The 24867-nt window shown below is 45.0% G+C and overlaps 1 protein-coding gene across 1 annotated transcript in view; it reads right to left on the reverse strand.

Moving 5' to 3' along the window:
- LOC146833859 (regulator of G protein signaling protein-like) overlaps positions 1–24867 on the reverse strand; it is a 102646-nt gene that overhangs the window by 48961 nt on the left and 28818 nt on the right. Inside the window, exons 5-6 of the mRNA XM_085599922.1 lie at positions 24239–24304; positions 21731–21802 (exon numbers count right to left, since the gene is read on the reverse strand). Of these exons, the coding sequence (XP_085456048.1) occupies positions 21731–21802; positions 24239–24304 (138 nt within the window). The remainder of the gene's footprint in view (positions 1–21730; positions 21803–24238; positions 24305–24867) is intronic.

Here is a 24867-nt window from a genome sequence, read left to right on the forward strand (position 1 = left end):
TGGTTCCACCTCCGGTCTGGCTGGCCTCCTTCTGGATGTCGCCCATCTTCCTCTTGGTTACAATCCTCAGGTCATACCAGCGCTTTTTGAGGACCTCAATGTCCCTGTGGGTCACTCCCACAGCATTGACCTGCGCCTGGATGGCCAGCCATATGTTGCGCTTTTCCGCCTCAGGCACTTGCAGGGATTGCCTTCCAAACAGCTTCTGGTGCTGCTTCACCACCTCCTCCACCAGCACCTGGAGTTCCTTGGGGCTAAATTTCAGCTTCCTCCTCCTTTCCCCTCCGTCTTTCTGTGTTCTCTGGCTGGACATGCTGTTCGTTTACCCGCTCGCACATGCAACGGCTCCCTGCCTCTCCTCTGCACTCCAAGCCTCTCCAGGGTCGGCTAATTATGTACACCTGCCTGGGTGTGGCCACTTCGGCTAATTATGTACACCTGCCTGGGTGTGGGCACTTCCTGGTTGGGTGGGCTGTCGTTGCACAGGATTAGCTGTTTCGTCAAGTCATGTGATTTTATTTACCGAATCCGTACATACCGATTCGGTATTTTCCGATTCGGTAAATACCACCTCGGTATTTTCCGATTCGGTAAATACCACCTCGGTATTTACCGATTCGGTGAATTCCGATTCGTGATTACCGAATGTTACCGAATCGGTAACTGTTACCGAATTTTTACCTACATATAACTTACCGATTCTAATTTACCGATTCGGTACGGCTCGGTATTTAAGAACCGGTAAAATTTATTTACCTACATGAGGCCCAAAGTGAGCACGAGTGACTGAGCGAAAATTAGTACACTGTTTCCACGATCCCTGATCGGATAGGGCTGTGATGTTCAATAGTTGTCAGGAACTATTTTCTCTTTGTTAAGAGGGGTTTCTAGTGGCGCTGTGAGCTAGCTGGTATACAGGCCAACATATTCAGTAGGGGTTTCTAGGTCCAGTTTGACTCCAATCATACAGTATATGTTGTCTGAAAGTGCAGATCCTATATAGGTTTATAGGAACTACATGATAGGCACCGCAAACGGTGATTTGGTACTTATTTAACAGTCAAATCTGAGTAGTTCAGTCGTGCTATTCTCAGAGACACCTATTTACATTTTCTTCAGAGATTTCTGGAGTAGGAAGGGAATTATCCGCAATAGCTGACTAGGCATATTCTATGTATTGGCTGTAGGTTTATCAAGCTTAAAGGACAAACATTTCCTATTGTGCATAAAACCTTATCTCAGTTTCCATGAAACTCTCCCTTAAAGAATTTCGTACTTTTTCAACAATGACAGAAGACAACGCTGTGCCAGCACTGTGCATTTAGTACGGGAAGAAGAGGAAATAAACATTACAGAAAATGTTAGGTATGCCCTTACTCAAAAGCTAACAGACTACGGAGTCACAGGTAGGGGTGGGACAGTAACCTTCGTGATTGAGGCCCACAAATCATATCGAACAGAGGTATTCTATTCATGGGTTAAATTCCCACAAGCAGATGCACAATCAAATACATTTAATTCTTACACTAAAGATGAACCACCAAATGAATACTGTCCGTATGAGGACATTGAAATTCCGCCCACCTACCAGGAGCACATAAACTGGTTTAAAGGCACCCTTACTCATACAAAAGACAAAGCAAGACTAGGTCCACTCGGAAGAGATGGAGCCACTTGGCCAGTCCTTGCAGCTTACAAACAGCATCCAGATATTAACACAATGTCAGTAGCAGATCTACATCTACTTCATAAATAAATAATACAATTTTACAGAAACCTGACACAGTTCGTGACGAGAACACTCACACTTAAGCCAACAAGAGCTACACAAGCTGTATAAATTCAAGGATCTACAACTGAAATTACACCACAAACGCTATACGCAGTTATGGGTAAAATGCCCACTAAACGTGAGCAAATGCCATTCTGGATAGCTCAAAAAATAACACAGCTCAAGGCATTATTTGCACACCCGGGCCTTCAAGAAAAACATAGACTGCTAACAATCTGCTTGCCAATGGGGATAGCTACCCAGATAGAGGACTGTATCACTTGGGGTACAGTTTTCGCTGCCATATATACCAGAACACATGGTATCCCATCATTAGCAGTAATACCAGACCTATTAAGACAAATACAAACTGAGTATGGAGCAGAACCTGCTCTGAACTAAAGGATGAAATTATTAGGTAATTTTGCCCAGATATCAGCTATAAACTTAGCCAAAATAGAAGGGGAGGCGGCAGTGGCTATACGCCAACGGCTGAGGGATTTCACTCCTTTATGAACGTAAATTACCTAAAATTATCACAGACACCTTTGCTGAATTAGGTAGAGGCAGTTTGGGAGCTAGAGCAACAAGACCTCAACTCATGGGTGGTCCTGAAAAGGATTACACCAAGCAAGCACCTGATTCTTCAAAGAAGAAATGGGATGATAACAATAAAACCCCCAAAATTAGAGAAAATATCTATCTAGGAGTGGGTCTCCTCAACAGGAGCCCTCCGAAAGAAAATCCAACCTTAGGAATAGAGATAACATTAAAAAAACCTGACAGGTATCAGGATACTGATACACGTTCCTCTTGTTCCTTTCAGGGTTCACCACGGAACTCCGAGAGAGAAGGACGGTCAGAACTCAGACAAGAAGAGCATACAAAGTCCAGAAATACGCCACTCGCTTCAAGCTAACCTTCTAAAAAAGAAGACAAGGCACAATCTAAACCTCAATTTAAAAAGAAGAAAGTAGCAGGTCTCAAAGTTAGACATGCCCAGAATTCTGAGAACTCAACTTCTGAACGGAGAATGGGCTCTGACGATGTTAGACAGCACAGCAGAAGTAACAATAGCTCACCAGAACCTAATGGAATTTCTGGTGACAGCGGAATTGAATGAGCACTTCACAGTGGAAACACCTGATACAAGTGTAAGCGTCCCACATAGGTTACATGAGATAGCACTCCAAATGGAGGGGGACAAACCCAGAAACGTTAAAGGTCTCTTTTGGGAGAACTTGACTTATGGCTATGACATACTTTTAGCTGAAAAGATTGGCCGCCTGAAATTGTGATGGATTGCCCAAAGGGAGAAATTGTAATTTTACCAGCTTTTTTTAACTATGTTTCAATTTACCTTAAACACACATAAGCGCGGGAGTGGATGGTAGCCCTTGATCCAGCACTTTATCGCGATCATGTTGGGTGGGATGCTGAGTCACCACACCATGTAATCCCAGTAAAAACTACTCCAGTTCCACAGAGACAGTACTCACTAAAAGAAGAAGTGAAAAAACTGGTCAGGGAGATCTTAGATCAACTTGAATACCAGGGTGTACTAGAACCTTGCACCTCTGCAATGAATAATCCTTTGTTTCCCTAATGAAACCTGACAATTCATACCATCTAGTTTTAAACTACTGACATCTGAACTCATGCCTAAAAACACTTGCAGTACAGAATGCACACAGTGCCACATTAATGAATAACATTGTGCGAAAAAATACAAAACAACACTAGATATCTCAAATGGATTCTTCTGCCAAATTATAGCACCTGAAAGCAGGTATCTAACAGCATTCTCAGCGCTAGGTTCCCAGTGTCAATTTTGTCAACTCCACCAAGGGTATAAGAATAGCCCAGGGTTGTTCAGCGCTAGGGTTACAGAATTACTTCAGAATTTGGATGAAGATGCATTGTCCTATGTAGATGATATTTATCTGATCACTTGACCAGGGTGAGCACCATCATTTTGGTGTTTGCCTCTGAGGGCTACAAATTCAACTTTAAAAAATCGAAAATAGCCCACCTCAATGTCTTATTTTTAGGATACGAGCTTTCAAGTGAAGGAAAAAGCCTGACAGCTAACTTTTCCGAAAAGTGTGCGCTGCTCCAACCACCTAAATCTTTGAAGAATTTACAATCCATATTGGGATTTTTACATTTTGGCAGAACATGCATTTTGGACTACGCAGAAAGAGTAAAACCTTTCTACGACTTCATAAGACCAGATTTCTCAGTTAGGTATTGACCACAGTAACACACAAATATCCTTTGTTCCCTATGAGCTGACATGATAGCTTCAAAACACTTGCAGACATGCGTAAATGTATGTAATCCGGTGAGCCGCATTATAGCGGGTCAATGTGGGTACACCTACGTAACCTTCAATGAAGGCGAAACAGTGCCCATAGCTTACAAATCACATTTGTACACAAACGCTGAAATGCGCTTTGCTTCTACAGAGAAAATACTGACAGCAGTTCAGAGTGCTGTAGTAAGAGAAAGAGCACTGGCTCAGGGGAAACAAATAATTGTCGTAACTTCGGTACCAGCCTTAGAGGCTGCTACAAAAGCAAGCATCTCTAATGTAAAAGCCTTATGTCCAAGATGGATACAACGGGCTAATTTTCTCACTGCAACGGATGAAGAATACAGATATGACCCAAGAATAAAAACACAAGCATTCCTGCAATATGAACAAGAATATCCTGTATCAAATGAAATTATGCCTTTAGATCAGTATGAATACATTATTTACACAACGGATCTGCTCAGCCGGCTGTAGGAAGTAAACAGCAATACAGCACAGCTTGTGCGATTGTAAAATGTTGTATGTGGGATGGCAAGTTCCCTCCTAGCGATACGAAGACACAGTCTCTAGGAGACTGCACGGCTCAGCTGGCAGAACTAAAAGCCCTATTACTGGCACTTATAAAAACGGATCGGGAATTCCCCACACTGATTTAGTGTTTCTTTTTATTGTGTTCAGTCAAACAACGAATAGCAATTGGTGGCACAATTAAATTAAACATAAAAAGCTTTGGGAGCAGGTAGCTGAGTTGAAAGATGAACTACCAAGAGCTCGCGCGATACACACGCTGAGTCATCAACGTGATGGCATTCACGTTGAAGGGAATTCATTGGCTGATGAAGCCGCAAAGGGGGCAGTACGAACTGCTGCCATAGCTGCAATCACTCGTTCTAAACCGAGAATAGACAGACAGATAATGTTAGCTGTCATTGTTTCACGCTAAAACAGGCACAGCCTTACCATAAGGTTTTCCACTGAAGTACTCCTACAAGTTAGATGCAAACAACATTCCGTATGCCCAGATTCCTGGAGTGGGAGATAGAGTAATACCAAACATGGATCGCAGATTGGGGTTAATACTAGCTGCACACGAGGGTCTAGGTTCTGCACACACACGAATTACTGCAACAGTTTCATTATTGAAACAGCGCTATTGGTGGCCTGGTTTAACAAAACAGATGAAGAATTTTGTCTTGAAATGCGACATCCGTCAGCAGATGAAGGGTTCCACCGTAGCACGCCCAGCGCAGACACCTGTACTAATATCAGACAGACCACTAGCGTGTGTCTTTCTGGACCACTGCGGCCCCCTACACTCAGATGGGGCTACAAGTATACCTTGGTGGCAGTGGATTCATGCTCAAGATTCCTATGGGTATTGTCTCACCGCTCGGCTGACGCTCGAACTGTTATTAAAGATTTGCAAGTCTTCAAAGGGACATACGCAGTTGGCACCTTACATTCTGAACATGGCCCCGCGTTTAGCTCTAGGGCTTACAAGGAAGCCATGGAAGGTTTGGGTGTAGCATTGCCGTACTCCTCTCGGTACCGTCCCAAGGGAAATTTGGTTGTGGAGAGGAAAAACCGGGACTTAAAGCAGTATTTAAAAGCAAGAGTATTAGGTTCAGGTGGTAATTGGGTCAGTCACCTATATGAGGTACAGCGTGCCCTCAATAACATGCCAAGAAGTTCTCTAGGGGGTGTCACTCCTTATGAAGTCCTATTTGGGGCGAGAATGTGGATACCTGATATCGATTGTGAAGGCACAGTGGCAGGTGAAAAACCATTTGACATCAATAAACCTTTGGCTGTTTTACAGGATCTAAATGAATCCAGAGCACTACTAAGCAACGTGCAAGTAAAATGGACCGCCACTGGGGAAGGCAAATCAGTCACGGCAAGGCCTGTCTGGGTCCCAAAAGTCGGGAATCTGGTTAGAGAAAAGATCGAGAACAAAAAGGAATTTGAGCCATCATACAGAAAGCCTGTACCTGTTCTCTCTATCGAAGTAACAAGAACTGTACTTCTTCTGCCGCTTGCCGGCAAAAAAGAAAACAGATTAATCTCCATTGATCTGATCAAACCACACTATATGGCCGATACTGAATAGTAGGCCTTGTGGGCTCCTGGGTAGCCGATGATCTCCTCTCGCTACCATACAGGAAGTTCAGACAGACAGACTCATATCATTCGAAGAGTCACCAATTTGAAGTGATGGAATCCCCAACATTGAAATGGAACTCGTTCCTCTGGAAACAGAACTTCACACAACAAATGAAAGACAAATATCAATTCGACTTAACACAGATGTCTACATCAATATGCCTCAACAAGAGACACTTGCCGGTTCTACACAACCTGCCAAGCTACCAAAGATTGATCGAACTGCATCTGGCTACTTCATCGATTTTGATACCTTTTCTCTTGATCCCACTGAACCTGAGACAACCCCAGTCCCTGGTTCTCGTAAGCAACACATTTGTGAATTGTACACTTTTCTGAAAAAGACTTATTTAGTATCACCTTGGCTCCAGTTCTGGATCATAACTGGAATATAGTTTTTTTCTGTTCTGGATTGGCCTAGTAACTGGCTTTTGCTTGTGAATGGAAAATATTGAATATGCTACTTACCAGTATGCATCTGTTCTTGGCATGTAGGGCTGCTGACATTCATATCTGTGCATAGATCGCCGCCTAGTGTTGGGTCCGGATGTTTGCACGTTGTTGTCCTGGAAGAGTCTTCGAAGTATCCTGGGATAGGTGACTCCTCCCCTGGACTACAGTGCGCATGGGCATCCTCTCCATCCTCAGATTGTTTTTCGCCATTGTGGCAGTGATGGAGTAGATGCAGAAAGTGATGACCATGCTTACAGTAATTCTGAGAGCTGCAGCTGCTACAGGCGCCGGGGAGGAGGGAGGGCGATATGAATGTCAGCAGCCCTACATGCCAAGAACAGATGCATACTGGTAAGTAGCATATTCAGTTCGAGGCATGTGGGCTGCTGAATTCATATCTGTGCATAGAATACATAGAAGTACCTCCTATTAGCGGCGGCTACCAGTGCCAGCTGCAGTGGTCTGAAAAAGAGTTTTGAGAACAGCCTGTCCTACAGCTGCCTGCTGTTTTGATTGCACATCTACACAATAGTGTTTGGTAAATGTGTGTGTAGTGGACCAGGTGGCTGCTCTACATATCTCATGCAAAGGGATGTTTCCCAGGAAAGCCATGGAGGCCCCTAACTTACGTGTTGAGTGGGCTCGTGGGGGAATCGTTAATGTGCGTTTAGCCTTTTGATAGCAAATTTGAATACATTTAACGATCCATCTGGCTATACCTGCTTTGGAGATAGCGTTACCTTTGTGGTGTGGGGCAAAGGCAACGAAAAGTTGTTTAGTCTTCCTAAAGATCTTAGTCCTGTCGATATAGTACATGAGGGCTCTCTTCAATCTAGTGTATGGAGTGCTCTTTCTGCGACAGTTTGTGGGTTTTGAAAGAAAACAGGCAGTTCAATAGTTTGATTCATGTGGAACTGCAATATCACCTTGGGCATGAATTTGGGGTTGGTACGTAGTACGACCCTGTTGGCGTGAACCTGTATGAATGGCTCTTGAACGGTTAGTGCCTGGAGTTCACTAACTCTTCTTAAAGAAGTGATCGCTACTAGGAAAGCTACTTTCCAGGTAAGGAATTGAATCTCGCATGAGTGTAGAGGTTCAAAGGGTGGACCCATCAGGCGTGTGAGGACCAAGTTGAGGTTCCACATCGGAGCCGGTGGGTGGCTTGTAGGAATTACTCGTTTGAGTCCTTCCAGGAATGCACTCTGAATAAAGAGAGGTGCTGCCTGTTCTGGAGATAGGCTGATATTGCGGTCAAATGGACACGTATAGAGGTGTACGCCAGATTGCATCGGTATAGGTGTAAGAGGTAACAAATTATGTTTTGGATGGATGCGTCTAGCGGGTTAATGTCATTATTATTGCAATAAATGACGAACTTTTTCCATTTGGCTGCATAGCAAGCTCTGGTAGTGGGTCTTCTAGCTTCCTTAATGATGTCCATACAGTCAGGTGGCAGGTTTAGGTAGCCAAACTCTAGGACTTCAGGAGCCAGATTGCCAGGTTCAGCTGTTGCGGATCTGGGTGCTGAATCTCTCCATGGTTCTGCGTCAAATGCGCGGGTTTGATCCGCAGCCTTTGATGCGGCACCACGGAAAGTTCGAGAAAGTGGTGTACCATGGCTGGCGTGCCCACATTGGAGCAACCAGGACGAGTGTCAGTGAGTGTTGTCTGAGTTTGCGAGCCACCAGCGGTATCAACGGTGCTGGGGGAAAAGCGTACGCAAATCTGCCGGACCAGTTCATCCATATCGCATTGCCCTGCGACTGTGGATGTGGGAACCTGGCGGCAAAGCTTTGGCATTTTGCGTTTTCGCTTGTGGCGAATAGGTCTATCTCTGGATGACCCCATTGCTGGAAGTACGGTTGGAGTACTGATGGGTGTAACTCCCACTCGTGCATCTGGTGGCTGTGTCTGCTGAGCAGATCCGCCATCTGGTTGTCCTTGCCGGGGAGGTGTTCCGCCATGAGGAACATGTTCTTCTGAATGGCCCACTTCCACATGCTCTGAGCCAGATGAGACAACTGTGGAGAGTGTGTTCCTCCCTGCTTCTGTATGTAGTACATGGCGGTCATGTTGTCCGTCCGGATCAACACGACTTTGTTGCACAAGTGTACTTTGAATGCTTTCATAGCCAGGAAGATTGCCATCAGTTCTAGAAGGTTGATGTGCATCTTCTTTTGTTGTGTTGTCCATAGTCCCTGCACTGTGTAGTTGAGTACATGAGCTCCCCATCCCTGGAGAGACGCGTCCGCTGTCAGTATTATCTGTGGAACAGGCTCTTGGAACGGTCGGCCCTTGCAAAGGTTTTGTGGATTCCACCAATGCAGAGAGTTGTATGCCCGACCGCTCACCAACACTAGGTCTTTTAGTTGTCCGTGAGCCTGATTCCATTGACGTGCTAAGCACTCCTGAAGCGGGCGCATATGTAGTCTCGCGTGTGGGACTATGAAAATGCAGGAGGCCATCATGCCTATCAACTGCATGAACACTCGCGCGGGAAGGGAGTGTTGTGGTTTGAACTTGGAAATCAGCATTTGCATGCTGTTGATTCTCACTAAATTTGGCTGAGCTGTGGCCGCCAGAGTGTCTATGGTCGCACCTAGGTACTGTTGTACGTGTGTGGGTTGGAGATGTGATTTCGGGTAATTTAGTGAGAACCCCAGACTGTGAAGGAGGTGAATGGTGCGGGACATGTGGCTGGCACATTGCTGGGCTGACTTTGCTTGAACAAGCCAGTCGTCCAGGTAAGGGTAGACGTGTATGTGCTGCCTCCGTAGATGTGCAGCCACAGTAGCTAGGCACTTTGTGAAAACTCTGGGTGCTGTTGTCACGCCGAAGGGAAGGACTTTGAACTGGTAGTGCTGCCCTTGAACAGTGAACCTGAGGTATTTTCTGTGTGAGGGGTGAATGGGTATGTGGAAATACGCATCTTTGAGGTCCAGTGTGGCCAGGAAGTCTCCCTGCTTGAGCAGCGGGAGGACTTGCTGTAGGGTGAGCATGTGGAAATGCTCGGAGAGAATGTAGCGGTTGAGGGGTCTCAGGTCTAGTATAGGTCTGAGTGACCCGTCCTTTTTCGGTATTAAAAAGTACAGGGAGTACACCCCCTTACCTTGCTCGTGGACGGGTATGACCTCTATTGCGCCTTTTAGTAGCATACTTAGCACTTCCTGCTGTAAGAGCGTTAAGTGCTCTGAGGACATAGGACGGTGCTTTGGAGGTATTGTGGGTGGAGTTGAGGTTAATTCTAGGCAGTAACCGTGTTTGACAATATCTTTGACCCACCTGTCCGTGGTGATGGAGTCCCACGTGGACAGGAACCTTTGTAGCCTTCCCCCGACAGGTGTTATGTGGTCGGGAGGAAGGGAGAGGGCGTCACTGTTTGTTCTTGGGGGAGGACCTGGTGTTGCCGTATCCGCGTCCTCTGCCCTTTGTGCTTGAGCCACGATATCCACCCCGGGTGTTTTTATCGTAGGAACTTTGTGTGTTTTCCTTGTTGTAGGTTTGCTGTGACCCCTGTCCTCTACCTGCTCCTCTATTTCCGGGGCGACGAAAGGAGCCGCTCCGAAAGGACTGCGTTTGGAGAGCCCCCATGGACTTCGCAGTGTCTGTGTCCTTTTTTATTTTCTCTAGGGTGGTGTCAACCTCTGGCCCGAATAAGTAGTCGGGGTTGACAGGCTGGTTGAGGATGTTATTTTGTACCTCAGGTTTGAATCCGGAGTTTCGTAACCAGGCGTGTCGTCGCAACATGACGCTAGTGTTTATGGCTCTGGCAGCTGTATCTGCGGCATCCAGTGCACACTTAATGGATGCGTTTGTGAGGAGTTGTCCCTCCCTGATGAGGATCTCTGCTCCCTCTTTGAATTGGTCAGGGAGATGTTGGAGTAATGTTTCTAATGTGTCGTAGTGTGCTCGATCGTATCGAGCGAGGAGCGCCTGAGTATTGGCAATACGCCATATGTTAGCTGCTTGGGCCGCAACCTGTTTGCCGGAGGTCTCTAGCACCTTGGACTCTTTGTCCGGGGGAGGAGCATCCCCTGTCGTTTGCGAGTGTGCCCGTTTGCGAGCATTCGCAACTACTATGGAATCCAGAGGTAACTGGCCTCTAATGTAGGTAGGGTCCCCAGGCGCCGACCTGTATTTCTTGTCGATCCTGGGGTTTATTACTCTTGCCCTGGTGGGTTCTTTGAAGATGTCCTTTGCTGGTTTGAGGACACCTTTCAACATGGGTAGAGTTTTTATATTCCTTTCTGAGGATGCGAAAGTATCCATGAGAAAGTCGTCCTCGACGGTGTCAGAGTGGAGTTGCACACCATGATTGGCCGCAGCACGTTCAATGAGGGCGTTGAATGCGGCAGTGTCCTCTGTGGGAGATGTTTTCGCTCCATATAGTTGCGGGTCCTGTGTATCCATAGGTGCACCCGGGTCTACAGGGTCATCCCAAGCTTGGTCAGGGTCCTGTTGGCCTTCAGGGTCCATCTCTCCGGGGTAGGGGACGTGGTCACTTATGTAGTCCTCCAAAACGTCCGTTTCGGAGTGTGTGGGAGAGAAGGACTATGGATCTTGGTAAGAGGAATGGAGAGGTTCGTAAAGAACTGGTTCCAAAGCCACTGGCAGCTTTTTCTTAAGCGGGATCCGGTAGGAGTCCAAAGCTGGCTCGGAGGTTATTCTCCTCTTGTGGAGCATCATTCTGCCGGTGTCGGCGTCGATGATGTGTGATGGTGACGTCTCTGCAGGAGAGCGTTCAGCAGGCGTGATCGTGGTGTGGGTGACACGTGTTCTGATTTGGAACAGTTTTGGGGCCGTGGACGGCGGTAGGCCAAAAGTGATGTTGGCCGGTGCCGGAGAGGCTGTTGGAGCTTTGATCGGCTCGGAGCCTGACGTGTCCTGGAGGACTGCCTTGTGTTTGATGCGTTGCAAGGACGCAGCAATTGGCCGCACCTGGAGCGCCATCGGTTCTTTGGCGCCGACCGGTTCTGTAGAGGCGGGCGTGGACTTCTTCGGCGCCACTGGGTCATCGAGTCGAGGAGCGGTAGTAGCCGTCGACGCCGTCGATGATTGTGCCTTTGGTGGTGCTGTCGAAGCGGTGTGAGACGTAGCAGCCAGTTTGACCTTTGTGGCCGGAGCCGATTGTTTCGGTGCCGGGAGCCGGGTAGGTTTGGCGGCACCGAAGGTCTTTTTCCGTGTGTCGGTGCCGACGTCGGCTGCTGCAAGCTCGGCACTGAAGTCTCGTTTCGTGCGGTCGGTGCCGACGGGTTTGGCTGGCGTCGAAGGTGTGGTGGGCTTCGATCCGACCAGCGTCACTTTTGGTTTCGGTTTTTGATGAACCAATACAGCTTTCGGTTTCGGTTTCGAAGAAGGGAAACCAGCCGTTTTGGGTAGTAATGGCTGCCGCTGAATGTCTGAGGCCGGGACAGAGGGCGGGGCCGAAGAACTGCGGGATAGGTCTTGGGTAAGGCCCGAAGGCGATCCCTCGACCGGAGCCATAGACTGGCGCACTGGGATATCCTCAGTCTGTACGGGTAGGCCTTGCTCGTCACCGGAGCTACTCTCTTCGGCCCCTAAGGCCTCATCGTAGTCTCCTACCTCGGTGTCGGCTTCATCTCTGTGAAAGAGTCGTTCTTCGATGTCTTCCGATCCGGAGTCGTGTTCGGAAGTGGGGCTGGAGGGTAGGTTCTCCACGTCTTCGACATCTTCGTCCTCGGCGCTGAAGATGTTGGTCGGGCCGGTGCCGCTTGCTGCGCTTCGAGTCTCGCTGCTCGTCGATTCCGGAGAGTCTTCTTGGATCGGAATCGGGCACAGGCCATACATGTGGACTCGTCGTGATCCGGTGAAAGGCATTTGTTGCACACCGGGTGGACGTCGACATGGGGATATTTCGCACTGCATACAGGACACCGCTTGAATGGTGTCCTCGATTCCATCGTCGGTGTCGGGTCGATGGTCGGGTAAGATGCGAAAAAGTTGTTCTTGAAGTTAGTAAACTAACAAAGATACTATCGATACCGATCGGGAACAGTACCGACGCGAACTAAAGGCCTTTTGGCCTGGAAAAAGTTTTTCCTAACTTGAGTCAAGATAAGCACATCCGAACCCAATGGCGGAAAAAAACAATCTGAGGATGGAGAGGATGCCCATGCGCACTGTAGTCCAGGGGAGGAGTCACCTATCCCAGGATACTTCGAAGACTCCTCCAGGACAACAACGTGCAAACATCCGGACCCAACACTAGGCGGCGATCTATGCACAGGTATGAATTCAGCAGCCCACATGCCTCGAACCTCCCAGAAACCTCTGCAGTATCGAATGTGAACTTGGTCCTTAAACCTCATACATCATCTCATCGTGAACAAAGAGACTTGTTTTCCATGAACATTACAGCTGTTCCAATTCCTGATGGTATAGTTTGGGACAAAGTTGATTATGATGTATTTGGCCCTACATGAACTTTTAAAAATACCACATTTATTTAAAATTTCTCTTAATGATATAATTACCTCCAGTACATTTTCTGATGACTGGGATTTTAAAACTGTAAATAATATGTTGTCTGATTTAGAAAACTCTTCTGCATTTTCAAACAATGAAATGTTAGAAGACACATCTGACTTTGATAGTAGGTACTGTTACCATCATTATAGTCATCACTTTTTAGACAAATCCAGTATCCCACATAATGTTTTCACATACCACCAATGGAAACATTGCCTGACACCACCGAAAGTTAATTCGAAAACCTTTGCACAGAAATGTTCATATTTTTCAGGGTTAACACTTCTGACCCGACCTCATTTTACTATAAGGTTGCACCTACAACTGCACAGAAAAATATGCTGACTAAAACCAAACAGATTTATTCTGCATCCTTTATTTTCCAACTGTCTCAACAGGTTTTCCACTTATGGAAGCACACAATAGACACAAAATCCATCTGGGGTTCTAAGGAGTGGCAAGTTCAGGGAACAGTAGCACTATTTGGAGCGTGCCTCATTCCACAACAACTGATATTTCTGAATGAGACTGTGCAACAGACTTGCTGTCTTGGACTAGCCAAGAGCAAGGATTTGAACATGCCACGGGTTCCAATACCTTCACACATCAATTTTACATCACGTGGATGGCAGTGACGGCCCGTGTAGGGCGTTTTACAGGGGCGGTGACGTGGCACAGAGGAGGGGCAGGGTGGGGGGGTTGCAAAATGCGGCAAACGTCCGATTTCAGGTAAGTTACAAAAAAAATTATTAAAACGAATTTCGTTGCGCGCGCTGCATCGCATTTGGCACGTCCCGGTAAAACGCCGTACACGGGCCGTCACTGGTGGACGGGATAAAATAGATGACATCATGCAGTACAATACATCAGACCCCAATTGGAAGGGATGGTTAGTTTGGCCCACAGACACAAACAGATGTCAATTAAGATTCAGGGGTACAACCGAAGGGTTCAGTATCTATAGGCCAGACCCACGATATGTACAAAGAGAACATCCGGGGGTAGTGACATCATACAGTGTTGGGAAGTGGTGACTCGATTGGCTAAAAACCTCAACACTGTCCCAGGTGAAACAACACTTATCCTTACTTTCAGATGAAGTGGATTTAGGAGATTTTTTACTAGGTCCCCAAAAGCCATGTCAGAAACTTTTCTATTATGCTGTCTATAATTAAATCTGGCAAATCTCCCAACGAGAAGCTGCGGAGATACTCAGTGAAATATATAGAATTAACCTAGAAAAGGCGTTAGCTGTAGCTGACAATTGTATGACTACATTGACATCCAGGATTTATTCATTGGGCAACATTGTATTTTTTGCTATTGATATACTAGAACAGGACTTGTCCATACTACAGCACGGACAATCTCAACTATGTTCTATTATGGTATTAAGCTGGACGCTGCAATCATTGCACGCTGATTATGTGCCTTGGCAATTTATCAACAGTACGTCCTTATTTTCTGCCTACAATCTAACTGAAAAACAGATTACGATGGCACAAACAGGAGAAAAATATACAATGCTTCGTATTGAAAAACTTGACTCATGACTTTTTACTGTGGCAGAGTCACCACCCCACAGAATGGTTAATTCATGGCCACATACCATTACCCGTCACAACTTTCCAGTTTCATTATTGCCTAGAACAACACCAGGAGGCATATATGAAGCGATGAGTAGGGAATTCATTAAGGAACCTTGGAAATTGCCGTACAGATTTTGATGCAGGAATGGGGACATGGAAGTGTTCCTTAGCAGTACCAACTGCAATAATTCCTTAAGTGTATCTCTCATATGCCAGGATAGCATGCTTCATGGGGCCTGTAATGGTTCAGTTGCTAACTTATCCTGCCTCTTGAAAGGTTCCCCAGCTGCCAGGATTAATCTGGTTTTCGAATTACTTTCAAATGGGAGTTACGTGATGCTGAATGATCAAGGTTGTTGTGGGATGCTCCTGGGCATCGCATATCTTGTCACTGTAGGCTCCAGGGTTACTTGCTGTATGCAAGTATTGTTTGCACCGACCCACAAAATCAGGAAGGCGTCGTTATGGCCTTCATTGAATGTTTCCTTTAAATGGTTTGTTACTCTGAGCCGAATGAAAGCCAAGTTTTCACAGCAAGGTCCTCGGCTGAGATACAGGCACTGATACGAACAAACTGCCTTTTCCATTTTACAGAAATGGTTCAATGTATCTTTAACATGTCTGATACTACGGATATTGTCCACCTATTTAAGACCATAGGTTCTGGACTGTTAAGCACCTTTCAGACAATTCTCAGAGTTGTCCACAACTTTATACACTCGTATTCGGAAGCATTTTTGGAGTGTTTCTGCTGATCCTGTTTCTGATAGCAGGTGTCCGGATTGTCCTTTTTCTGCTACAGAATGGACGTCTCAGTCACCAAGGAGATGGAACGCACGCTCCTGGAGCACCAATACAGTGATCGCATGGTAATCCAACTGGGCACACCTCGTCTTCGAGAACTGAGCAAGTCTTGGTTCTTGTCATTCAGACCAGTCTGGATCGACTGTATTCTGCCTGTCCTCCGATGCCTGTTCTACAGACAAGAATGCGTGTTGGATCTCTGTCTAACACTTCCAACAATTGCGTCACCGGACATTGATGCTTTACTGGACCCAATAAAGGCCAATATTCTGCAGTGTTCTCAGCGTGTCTCAATGTTGATGTCTGCATTCTTAGATCCACCACGAGATGCTTCAGCTCCTGTCGGGAAGGATACCGACTCCCCAACAAGTTCTCAGGCCTTGGATGACACTAGTACATCCCCAACAGCGACTGTGGTAAATACAGAGGAACATCTGTGCTTAATTGACCTGATCTGCGAGGTGTTGCAGGGACCGTAGTCCTCGATTGCAGGCAACAGTGATGTTGCATCTCCCAGCCAGGACACATAAACATTTGGATCTTCGTGTGCTGGGAAAATTTGGCCTTTTTCTAAAACAACTACATTTGGAATTTTAAAACAAAACACTTTTTCTAACAACTGCATGGCTTTCAGTCTCTCATTTTTCGGACTAAATATACAAACTTATTTAGTACAGACTTCTATTGCATGCACTATTTTTCTTTTTTAGCGCTTTTTTTTTTAGAAATTTTGCATTTTTAAGTACTATTTTTAATGGGCTTATGAATAATTACGTATCACGTTTAGCTGTACGTAGAATTGTTAGTATGACATCCAGTCGGATGAGGAGTAGGTGTTATGTTCCAAATAGGTAACCCAATATAGGCTCAGGTAGTCACCTAACCTTTTATCTATATTCTCCCTACCATTGCACTACATAATGGTTCTTAGTACTGACCTTTTACTTAGTTACCGTAATGTCCAAAGATGACATGGGGTTTTCTCCGAAAAGCTTCAGCCTCATTTATTATGCATGAGGATTCTTGGAATCACAGCAGGACAGCAGGACTGCAGGCCTACCCTCTCCTGCATAATAACTATGTATAAGGGTAATTCCTTCCGTCATCCCTGTCCGACATGACACAGCAAGGTATATCCCTAGGGGTTACCACTTTGGGTATATATACATCATCTTTTGCTAAGATAAGATAGGCAGAGGAGAAAAGGACTTCCATGCCGACACACTGACGCGAGATGCTGAGGCTCCTGCATGCAGACACTCCAGCTCACATTGGTCTGACATCCCTTGTGGGGTGTTCATCTCGAAACCAAGACGGGATCCCCCATTCTCTCACTTCAGGTAATGGGGTTGACGTTATCCTAGAGGGATTCTTGGCTTTACACCACATGCATGCTAGGTACACTCAGGTACATCTAGTTAGGGACACATCGTAGGAGTACGCATTTATTACAGTCCTGTATTTTATATACTTGCCTGTATTTATTGTTTTAACACAATGGTAGAAATCTACCATCCTTTTACTCCACTTGTGCTTATAATCATTTATATCTGTTACTGTCTAATGGTTGTTTCAGCACACCTATTTTACTCTAGAATGACGCTGGTTTAATAGATGCTTATTGAAAAACGTCCTCACCGTTTATTCTGTGTATTTCTCTGAGACAAAGTGAGCACGAGTGACTGAGCGAAAATTAGTAGACTGTTTCCACGATCCCTGATCGGATAGGGCTGTGATGTTCAATAGTTGTCAGGAACTATTTTCTCTTTGTTAAGAGGGGTTTCTAGTGGCACTGTGAGCTAGCTGGCATACAGGACAACATATTCGGTAGGGGTGTCTAATCAGTCTGACACCAATTCCACAGTATATTTTGTCTAAACGCACAGATCCTCTATAGGTTTATAGGAACTACACAACAATACCTGTGTGATAGGGTACCACATTTACAAAGCGGGGATAAGCAAAGCAAAGTGGCATAACAACGCTTTGTAAATTTGGTGGTGGGCATTGTGCCACCGGAACGTCGAAAAAAGTGATATTCCAGTGGTACAATGCCTTTGTACATATGCCCCTAGGTCTTCTATTCCTTTGATATCTTCTCCATTTCTCCCTCTCAGTTCCTTGAATCTAGCATAAACCAAATAACAAGTCAAAGAATTACAATCAGCAAAACAATGTACATGAACAAACACAGTAGTGCAGGTCAATTCATAAAATGACTCCACAACTAAGTCACATTGTCAGTACAAAATAAAAACATACAAGCCAGTCGTGCACCCTCAGGAGCCGGGGCACACAGGTAAACAAGGCCAAAAAATTGCTTGCCAATTGAAAAATTGCGTCCATGTTTAGCACACCACTGAAATGCATGCTACTATTCAGTAAATAATCGACATATCAAACAAGGCCCGAATGGCTTTCATGATGCTGAACAATGTGTAAAGTATGCAAAAACAGTGATGGATGGAATGCTTGAATTAATCTCAGCCACTCGTAATTACATGGGGCTGCATACGAATCCATCGTTATACTGCATACTATATCGGGAAACAGCATGGACAACGCTGTCATTACAACGCGTTCCTTTACAAAGCGGTCGTTACAACAATGGCGTTGTTAGAACGCAATGCCTTTACATCGCAAGTCATTAGATCGACTTGCTGTAGGGGGCGCTCTAACCTAAGAAATAGTATAATTTACTATTCCAACACCTTCCCTACAGTTGCGCAGGCTGGAGTTGGAATAGTAAATTATACTATTCCTAAATCCAGCATGCCGCCTACAGCAAGTCGATCTAATGACTTGCGTTGTAAAGGTATTGCGTTCTAACAAGGCGGTCGTTGTAACAACTGCGTTGGAAGGGGACTCAATGTAATAGCATGCAATGTAACATGCTATATTCACCATATCACCTCAGTTTGGACCCACCAATATGCATTTTAGGAGTTTGTTTCTGAAAAACAACAAAAATGTAAAACGTTTGGTGAAGAAGCATCAAAACTGATGACGGACATCAACCAAACTTTTAATTCATTAAGAAGAATCACTGTGGTGTCCTAACCAAACATTTATACTGTTTTATCTTGTTCTGTAATTTGACACTTATTGGTACTTTAAACTGAATTTTTATACTAGTGTCAATGTTTGTGTTATTGACTACCAACATAGGGGCTTATTTACAAGTCCATTGCTCCGCCGGTGCGTCACTTTTATTGAAGCACAGACAGGGCAATGGGCTTCCACATATTTACAAGGGCATGTAAAGTCACCCTGCATGTCTTTTCATGGCCTTGTAAATATGTTTCATTTTCAGGCATAACTCTGTATCCATGGGTGTTGCCCCTACGCAATATCCATAGAACTTGATGCATTCCCAGATTTACAACATTTTGTAATCCTGGTAATGTGTCAGAATCCTACGCCTCCCCATCGAAGGTGTATGAGTGGTGCAACCAGGAGAAATACTTTTATTTCTCCTCTTTTTAGATCGAGCATCAGCACGCTTGTGCTGTCTGCAAGACCTGCTGTAATCACTCCTTCTGATTGTAACCCGCCTGCTGCTTGCCATTGGTTCACTCTTGCATCACTTTTATTTCCTGGCTCCCTACTGGTCGATGCTCCTGATATATCACTTCCATTTTTAAGCCAGGAGCACCAGCCAACCACAGTTTCTTTACACTGTAGGTCTTTATGTATTTTTTGGGGGACTACTTATTTTTTAACATGGCGCCTGCTTCACTCGCAACCACGGACATATGTTTTATGTACATGGGTGCCAATTACATATTTATTAACATAGCGCCCATTTCACTCACAGTCACGCACATATGTTTTATGTTTATGGTCCTCTCGCTGGACCCCTCCACTCTCACCACGGTCTCCTCCCTGTCAAAGCCGCTGACAATACATGAGCAACGCTTAACCGTGTGACACCACCACTGCAGCACTGTTTGTTGAATAAGTCGGCCTCCGATCTACACCACCGAGATTGACTGACACACCACTGCCTAGCCTGTGCGTCCGCATGTTCACCTGTAAGTCTCTGATCTCCAAATGCACTCCTCTGCATGCCCCGGACACCAACACAGCTTGGGCACTAACCAGCCCTCAACGTTTCAAGCAGGACTCCGTGTGCACACCCCTCTCCAGATGTCTTCAGACCACATCATGCCTCTAGATTGGTGGTCCCTGCTCTGCCCCAACTTGAACTCTGTCTCTGTCTGTCTGTCTAGGGTGTCTCTTTACTTTATTTCCTACTAGTGCTCCTTGCGCTGTTTATTCGTTTATGTATTTGGGCACTGTGCTTTATATTTAGCGCAACGCTTGCTTTTTCTTCTTGAGACTGTGCCCAGAGATCGGAACAGCCTGTACGTTGCAAGTAAACAGCTTAGGGCTGGAACGGAAGCACACAGATTCAGGAGTTGCTTGTTATGCTACATCAGTTGATACTGGTGTTACAAAGGGAGGGAGCTGGGAAAGATTCACATATGTCAGTTAAGATCAGGCACGCCGGTTGTTGGCGGATCGGATGTAAGATGAAAGGCACAATATACTTTATTGTTCCTTACCTGGAGGACAATCCGCGTTCTGGCTGGCACACACAATGGCAAAAGGGTTGTGCCCTGGCCTGTACCAGCAGGTCAGTGACTGCTCACCTGTGAGTTGGACGAGACTAGTCTCTCTCAGACTAAGCCAGTAAATAACAAGGTCGCAATGCGACCTCCCGACATCGCAGGTTCGTTCATAATAGAAGGTAAGATGTTTGCATATCAGGTTGCTCTTCTCGACAAACAAAATTATCATTATTCACTCAAGGTGTTGCCAATGTAGGCAAAGCTCATTTCCCCCCAAAATATAATTAGTAATCATGTTGAAGAAAACCATTAACGCGCTCATTGACTGACTTTAGTTACTGTCTCTACCTATGAACTGTGTCTTTAATAACACTAATACTTACATTGTGTTTAATGAGATTTCAGACCTGATAATAATTTAGATGTGACTCGCCGTGGCCGATGTTTTAGTAATATGCAGAAATATCTCAAGAGTAATATTAGTGGAAAAAGGTTCACTACATCGGCAATGCCCTTCTTGCACATTCTACAGTTACCGTCTGCTCAGACTGTATACAAGTATGCATGCCTGGATGTTTGAGCTTCCAGAATAGTATGACTACAATAATTTTCCTTTGTAAACAAACACTGCACAATCCCTTCCTGGCTGTTTCCCTACTTATGAACTTTTGGCTTCAGTGGATTGTATTCTCCCAAAGGTACAGTCTCTTTGCAGCTGTGGTTTCTAAAAGCATTTCAATTCAATAGGTTGTGCATTTACAAGAGTTTGAGCTATTGGCATTGTAAATGACAATGCCTTTTATTTATAAGTTTTAAAAACAATCAAGCGGTTTCTAAACACGCACTTTGTACTTATAGTCGCTGATTACTAGAAGCAAAGCTGGCAGTAACTGCACCTCTTACTGCCAACCTTGCTTCTCATTAGCAAGGACTATAAGTACTAAGATCGTCTTTACACACCACTTGCAGGTTTTCAAAATACATACATTAAAGGCATTGTCAGTTACAATGCCAATAGCTAAAACTCTTGCAAATGCGAAACCTATTACATTCCTCATTCTATGAGTGCTAAATTCTGCAGCTCCCATAGAAAGAAGGAAATGTATTTTATTATTGTTTTTGTGAAGAAAGGTGTGCTTTCTTGCACAAAAACAATCATCCCCCCAGGACTGTCACACTTGCAAAATGACTCAAGTGTGTCTGCGCTGGTGCACGGCTGCTGCTTGTGCGCCGGCACAGGGGAGAAGCACAGGCACGTTTCGTATCTTGTAGATATAGTGCATTCCTGCCCTTTTATTTTGACGTATGGCAGCCCAGCAGGAAGGCTTGCTGCGCTGCCGTGCATCAAGATATTGTAAATGAGGCCCATAATTTGATGATGACGCGACGATGAAGCCATCAACCATTGACAGCAGGAGTAAACAAAAAACTACAATGGCAGAAAAGGTGTGCAATCCCTTAAGTCCACGGTCGTCCTCCATCTGGTGCTCGTGAAGAGTTGCTTTAGAACAGAGCAGCACTCCACTGGTAAGCTAAGAAGAAAGCAGAAAATGGAGCTGATACTTACTAGTGCATCTCCTACATCTTGTGCCTCCTCAGAGCTTTTTGCTCCTGATTCTGTCTTTTCAAGTCTTGATTCCTGTAAGGAAGAATAAAATAAATATTAATGCAAAAGTCCTGATCATCATTCAGGACAAAGTGCAGAGGCAGAAGTCATTAGCCAAGAACGAATCCAGCCCGCGGTTAGTTAAAAAGGCAAAGTGATTGGCAGAATGCAAGCTACGTGACCCAGACATACCGTTCAAGGTTTGGAAGTCACAAATCAGACAGTTCAATAGAACTTTGTCCAGTCAGAATCATAGGAGTATAATTACAAGGGCATTGCGCCAACAGACCATCACTTTTAACGACGCTCGGTGGCACAACGCCCTGCTCCATCGTTTTTTGATCAGTGGGGCAGCTATGATAGGAAGTATTTGTGTACTAATGATTTATGTTTGTTTCTTTTGTGTTTAGGAATTTCAATAACTCACTACCAACACCCCAGTTAGGTCTAGGGGGCAAATGTGCAAGGATCGGCGGCGCGGCGGCAAATTTTGCAGAGCAACGCACTTTAAAATACGCAGGGATGCCTGTATTTACAAGAATACGGCGCACCCCTGTGTTTTTCCTTTCACTGGTGCTAAAAACAGCTGCCTAGTGCCACCACAGACACCCTTGAACCATAGTGCAAGGGGGCCTGCATTACATGGATGATTGTTTCTGTGCAGGAAGGTGTCCCTTCCTGCATGTAAACAATAAAAAAATGGCAATTTGCCATTTCTCTATGCATTGCATTCTGTAGCATACATAGAAGTAGCATATCACCATTAATTAATGATTGTTTTTGTGCAGGAAAGCACACCTTCCTGCACAAAAACAATCATTAATGGCATTTTGCTCCTTCTATGTGTGATGCAGAATGAAGCACACATAGAAAAAGCAAAAACAAGGAGAAATAAAAGTATTTCTCCTTGTTACGCCAATCTAACGCCTGCTTTGTGTGGCGTTAATTTTTGATGCAGCCTCAGATTAACAGATCCTTGTAAATGTGGGGCAGCGTAAAAAATCAATGGGTGTTGTGGTGGAACGACCACAGCAACACCCATTACACACTCCTTTCGGCAGATACCTGTGTGAAAGGGTACCACATTTACAACGCGGTGTCAGCCATGCAAAGTGGCATAACGCCGCTTTGTAAATTTGGTGCAGGGCATTTCGCCACCGGAACGTTGATAAACTGATGTTCCAGTGGCGCATTCCCCTTGTAAATATGCCCCTAGGTCTCGGATTTCCTTTGTTATCTTCTCAATTTCTCCCTCCCTTCTTTTTGTGGACAGTTCCTGGAATCTAGCATAAAACCAATAACAACAGTCAAAGAATTACAATCAGCAAAACACAATGTGCATGAACAAGCACAGGCAGGTCAATTCATAAAATGACTCCACAACTAAATCACATTGTCAGTACATAATAAAAACATACAATCCACTCATGCACCCGCATGAGAAGGGGCACCCAGGTGAACAAAACCAAACAATTGATTGCCAGATGCAAGATTGTGTCCATGCTTAGCACACCACTGAAGCACATGTTACTATTCAACAAATAATCTATACATCGAACAAGGCCAGAAATGCTTTTATGATGCTGAACACTGTGAAAAGTATACAAAAAAGTGATGGAAGGAATGCTTGAAATAATCTCAGCCGCTCATACTTATTTGGGGTTGCATACCAATCCCTCGTTATTTTGCACGCCATGTCACCTCAGTTTGGACCCACCAATATGCATTTTGGGAGTTTGTTTCCGAAAAACAACAAAAATATAAAACGTTTGGCCATGTAAAGTTACCCTGCATGACTTTCATGGCCTTGTAAATATGTTTCCCTTTCACGCATAACGCTGCGTGAAAGGGGCATTCCATGGGTGTTGCTGTGGGTGTTCCCACGTAACATCCATGGAACTTGACGCATTCTTAGATTTACAACAATTTGTAAACATGGGAATGTATCAGAATCCTACGCGGAGTGGCGCAACAAGTAGAAATTCATTTATTTCTCCTTGTTTTTTCCTCCCTCTAAGTGTGCTACATTCTGCAGCACACATAGAAAGAGGAAAATGCCTTTAATTTTTTTTTTTTGAAGAAATGTGTCCCTTACTGCACAAAAACAACCATCAGCTCAGCGCTGGCACCCTTGCAAAATGATGCAAGGGTATCTGCGCTGGCGCACGGCTGCTGTTTGTGCACTTGCGCAGGCGAGAAGGACTGAAATGCGCCATATATTGTAGATACCGCGCATTCTTCCCCTTTTACTTTCACGCATGGCAGTGCAGCAGGAATGCTTGCTGCGCTGCCGTGCGTCAAAATATTGTAAATGAGCCCCATAATTTGATGATGATGATGAAGCCATCAAACATTTACGACAGGAGCAAGAACAAAACTCCATCTGGGGCTCTTGAAGAGATACTCTAGAACAGAGCAGCACTCAATTTGTAAGCTAGGAAGAAAGCAGAATATAAAGGCGATACTTACCTTTGCATCTCCTACATCATGGGCCTGCTCTGAGACTTCTGCTTCTGTCTTTTCAGGTCTTGATTCCTGTAAAGAAGAACAAAAGAAACTTTAATGCTAAAGTCCTGATTATGATTCAGGACAAAAGGCAGAGGCAGAAGTAATTAGCCAAGAACTAATCGAACCCACAGTTAGGTAAAAAGGCCCATACATGCCACAGTTCAGGCTTGAAAGTCATAAGTTACGCAGTTCAATAGGACTTTGTCCAGTCAGAATCAAAGTGGCATATTTATAAGGGCATAGCGTCACTTTTTACGACAATCTGTGGCGCAATTCCCTGCTCCATATTTACAATGTGGCGCTAATCCACTTTGCGGAGCTTAATGCCAGATTGTAAATATCGTACCCTTTCCTTTCACGCAGTTTTCTGCGTCAAAGAGCGTGCAATGGGTGTTGCTGTGGGTGTTCCACCGTAACACATATTGCTTTTTGACACTGCCCCAGATTTACACGGGTCTGTAAATCTGAGGCAGTGCCAACAACTGTTGCTATTGATAAGCAGAGAAGAGAGTGGCGCAACAAGGACAAATATTTTATTTCTCCTTGTTTTTTGCTCTTTCTATGTGTGCTGCCTTCTGCAGTACACATAA

The sequence above is a fragment of the Triturus cristatus genome, chromosome 4_2 (assembly GCF_964204655.1).
Source record: "Triturus cristatus chromosome 4_2, aTriCri1.1, whole genome shotgun sequence".
NCBI lineage: Eukaryota > Metazoa > Chordata > Amphibia > Caudata > Salamandridae > Triturus > Triturus cristatus.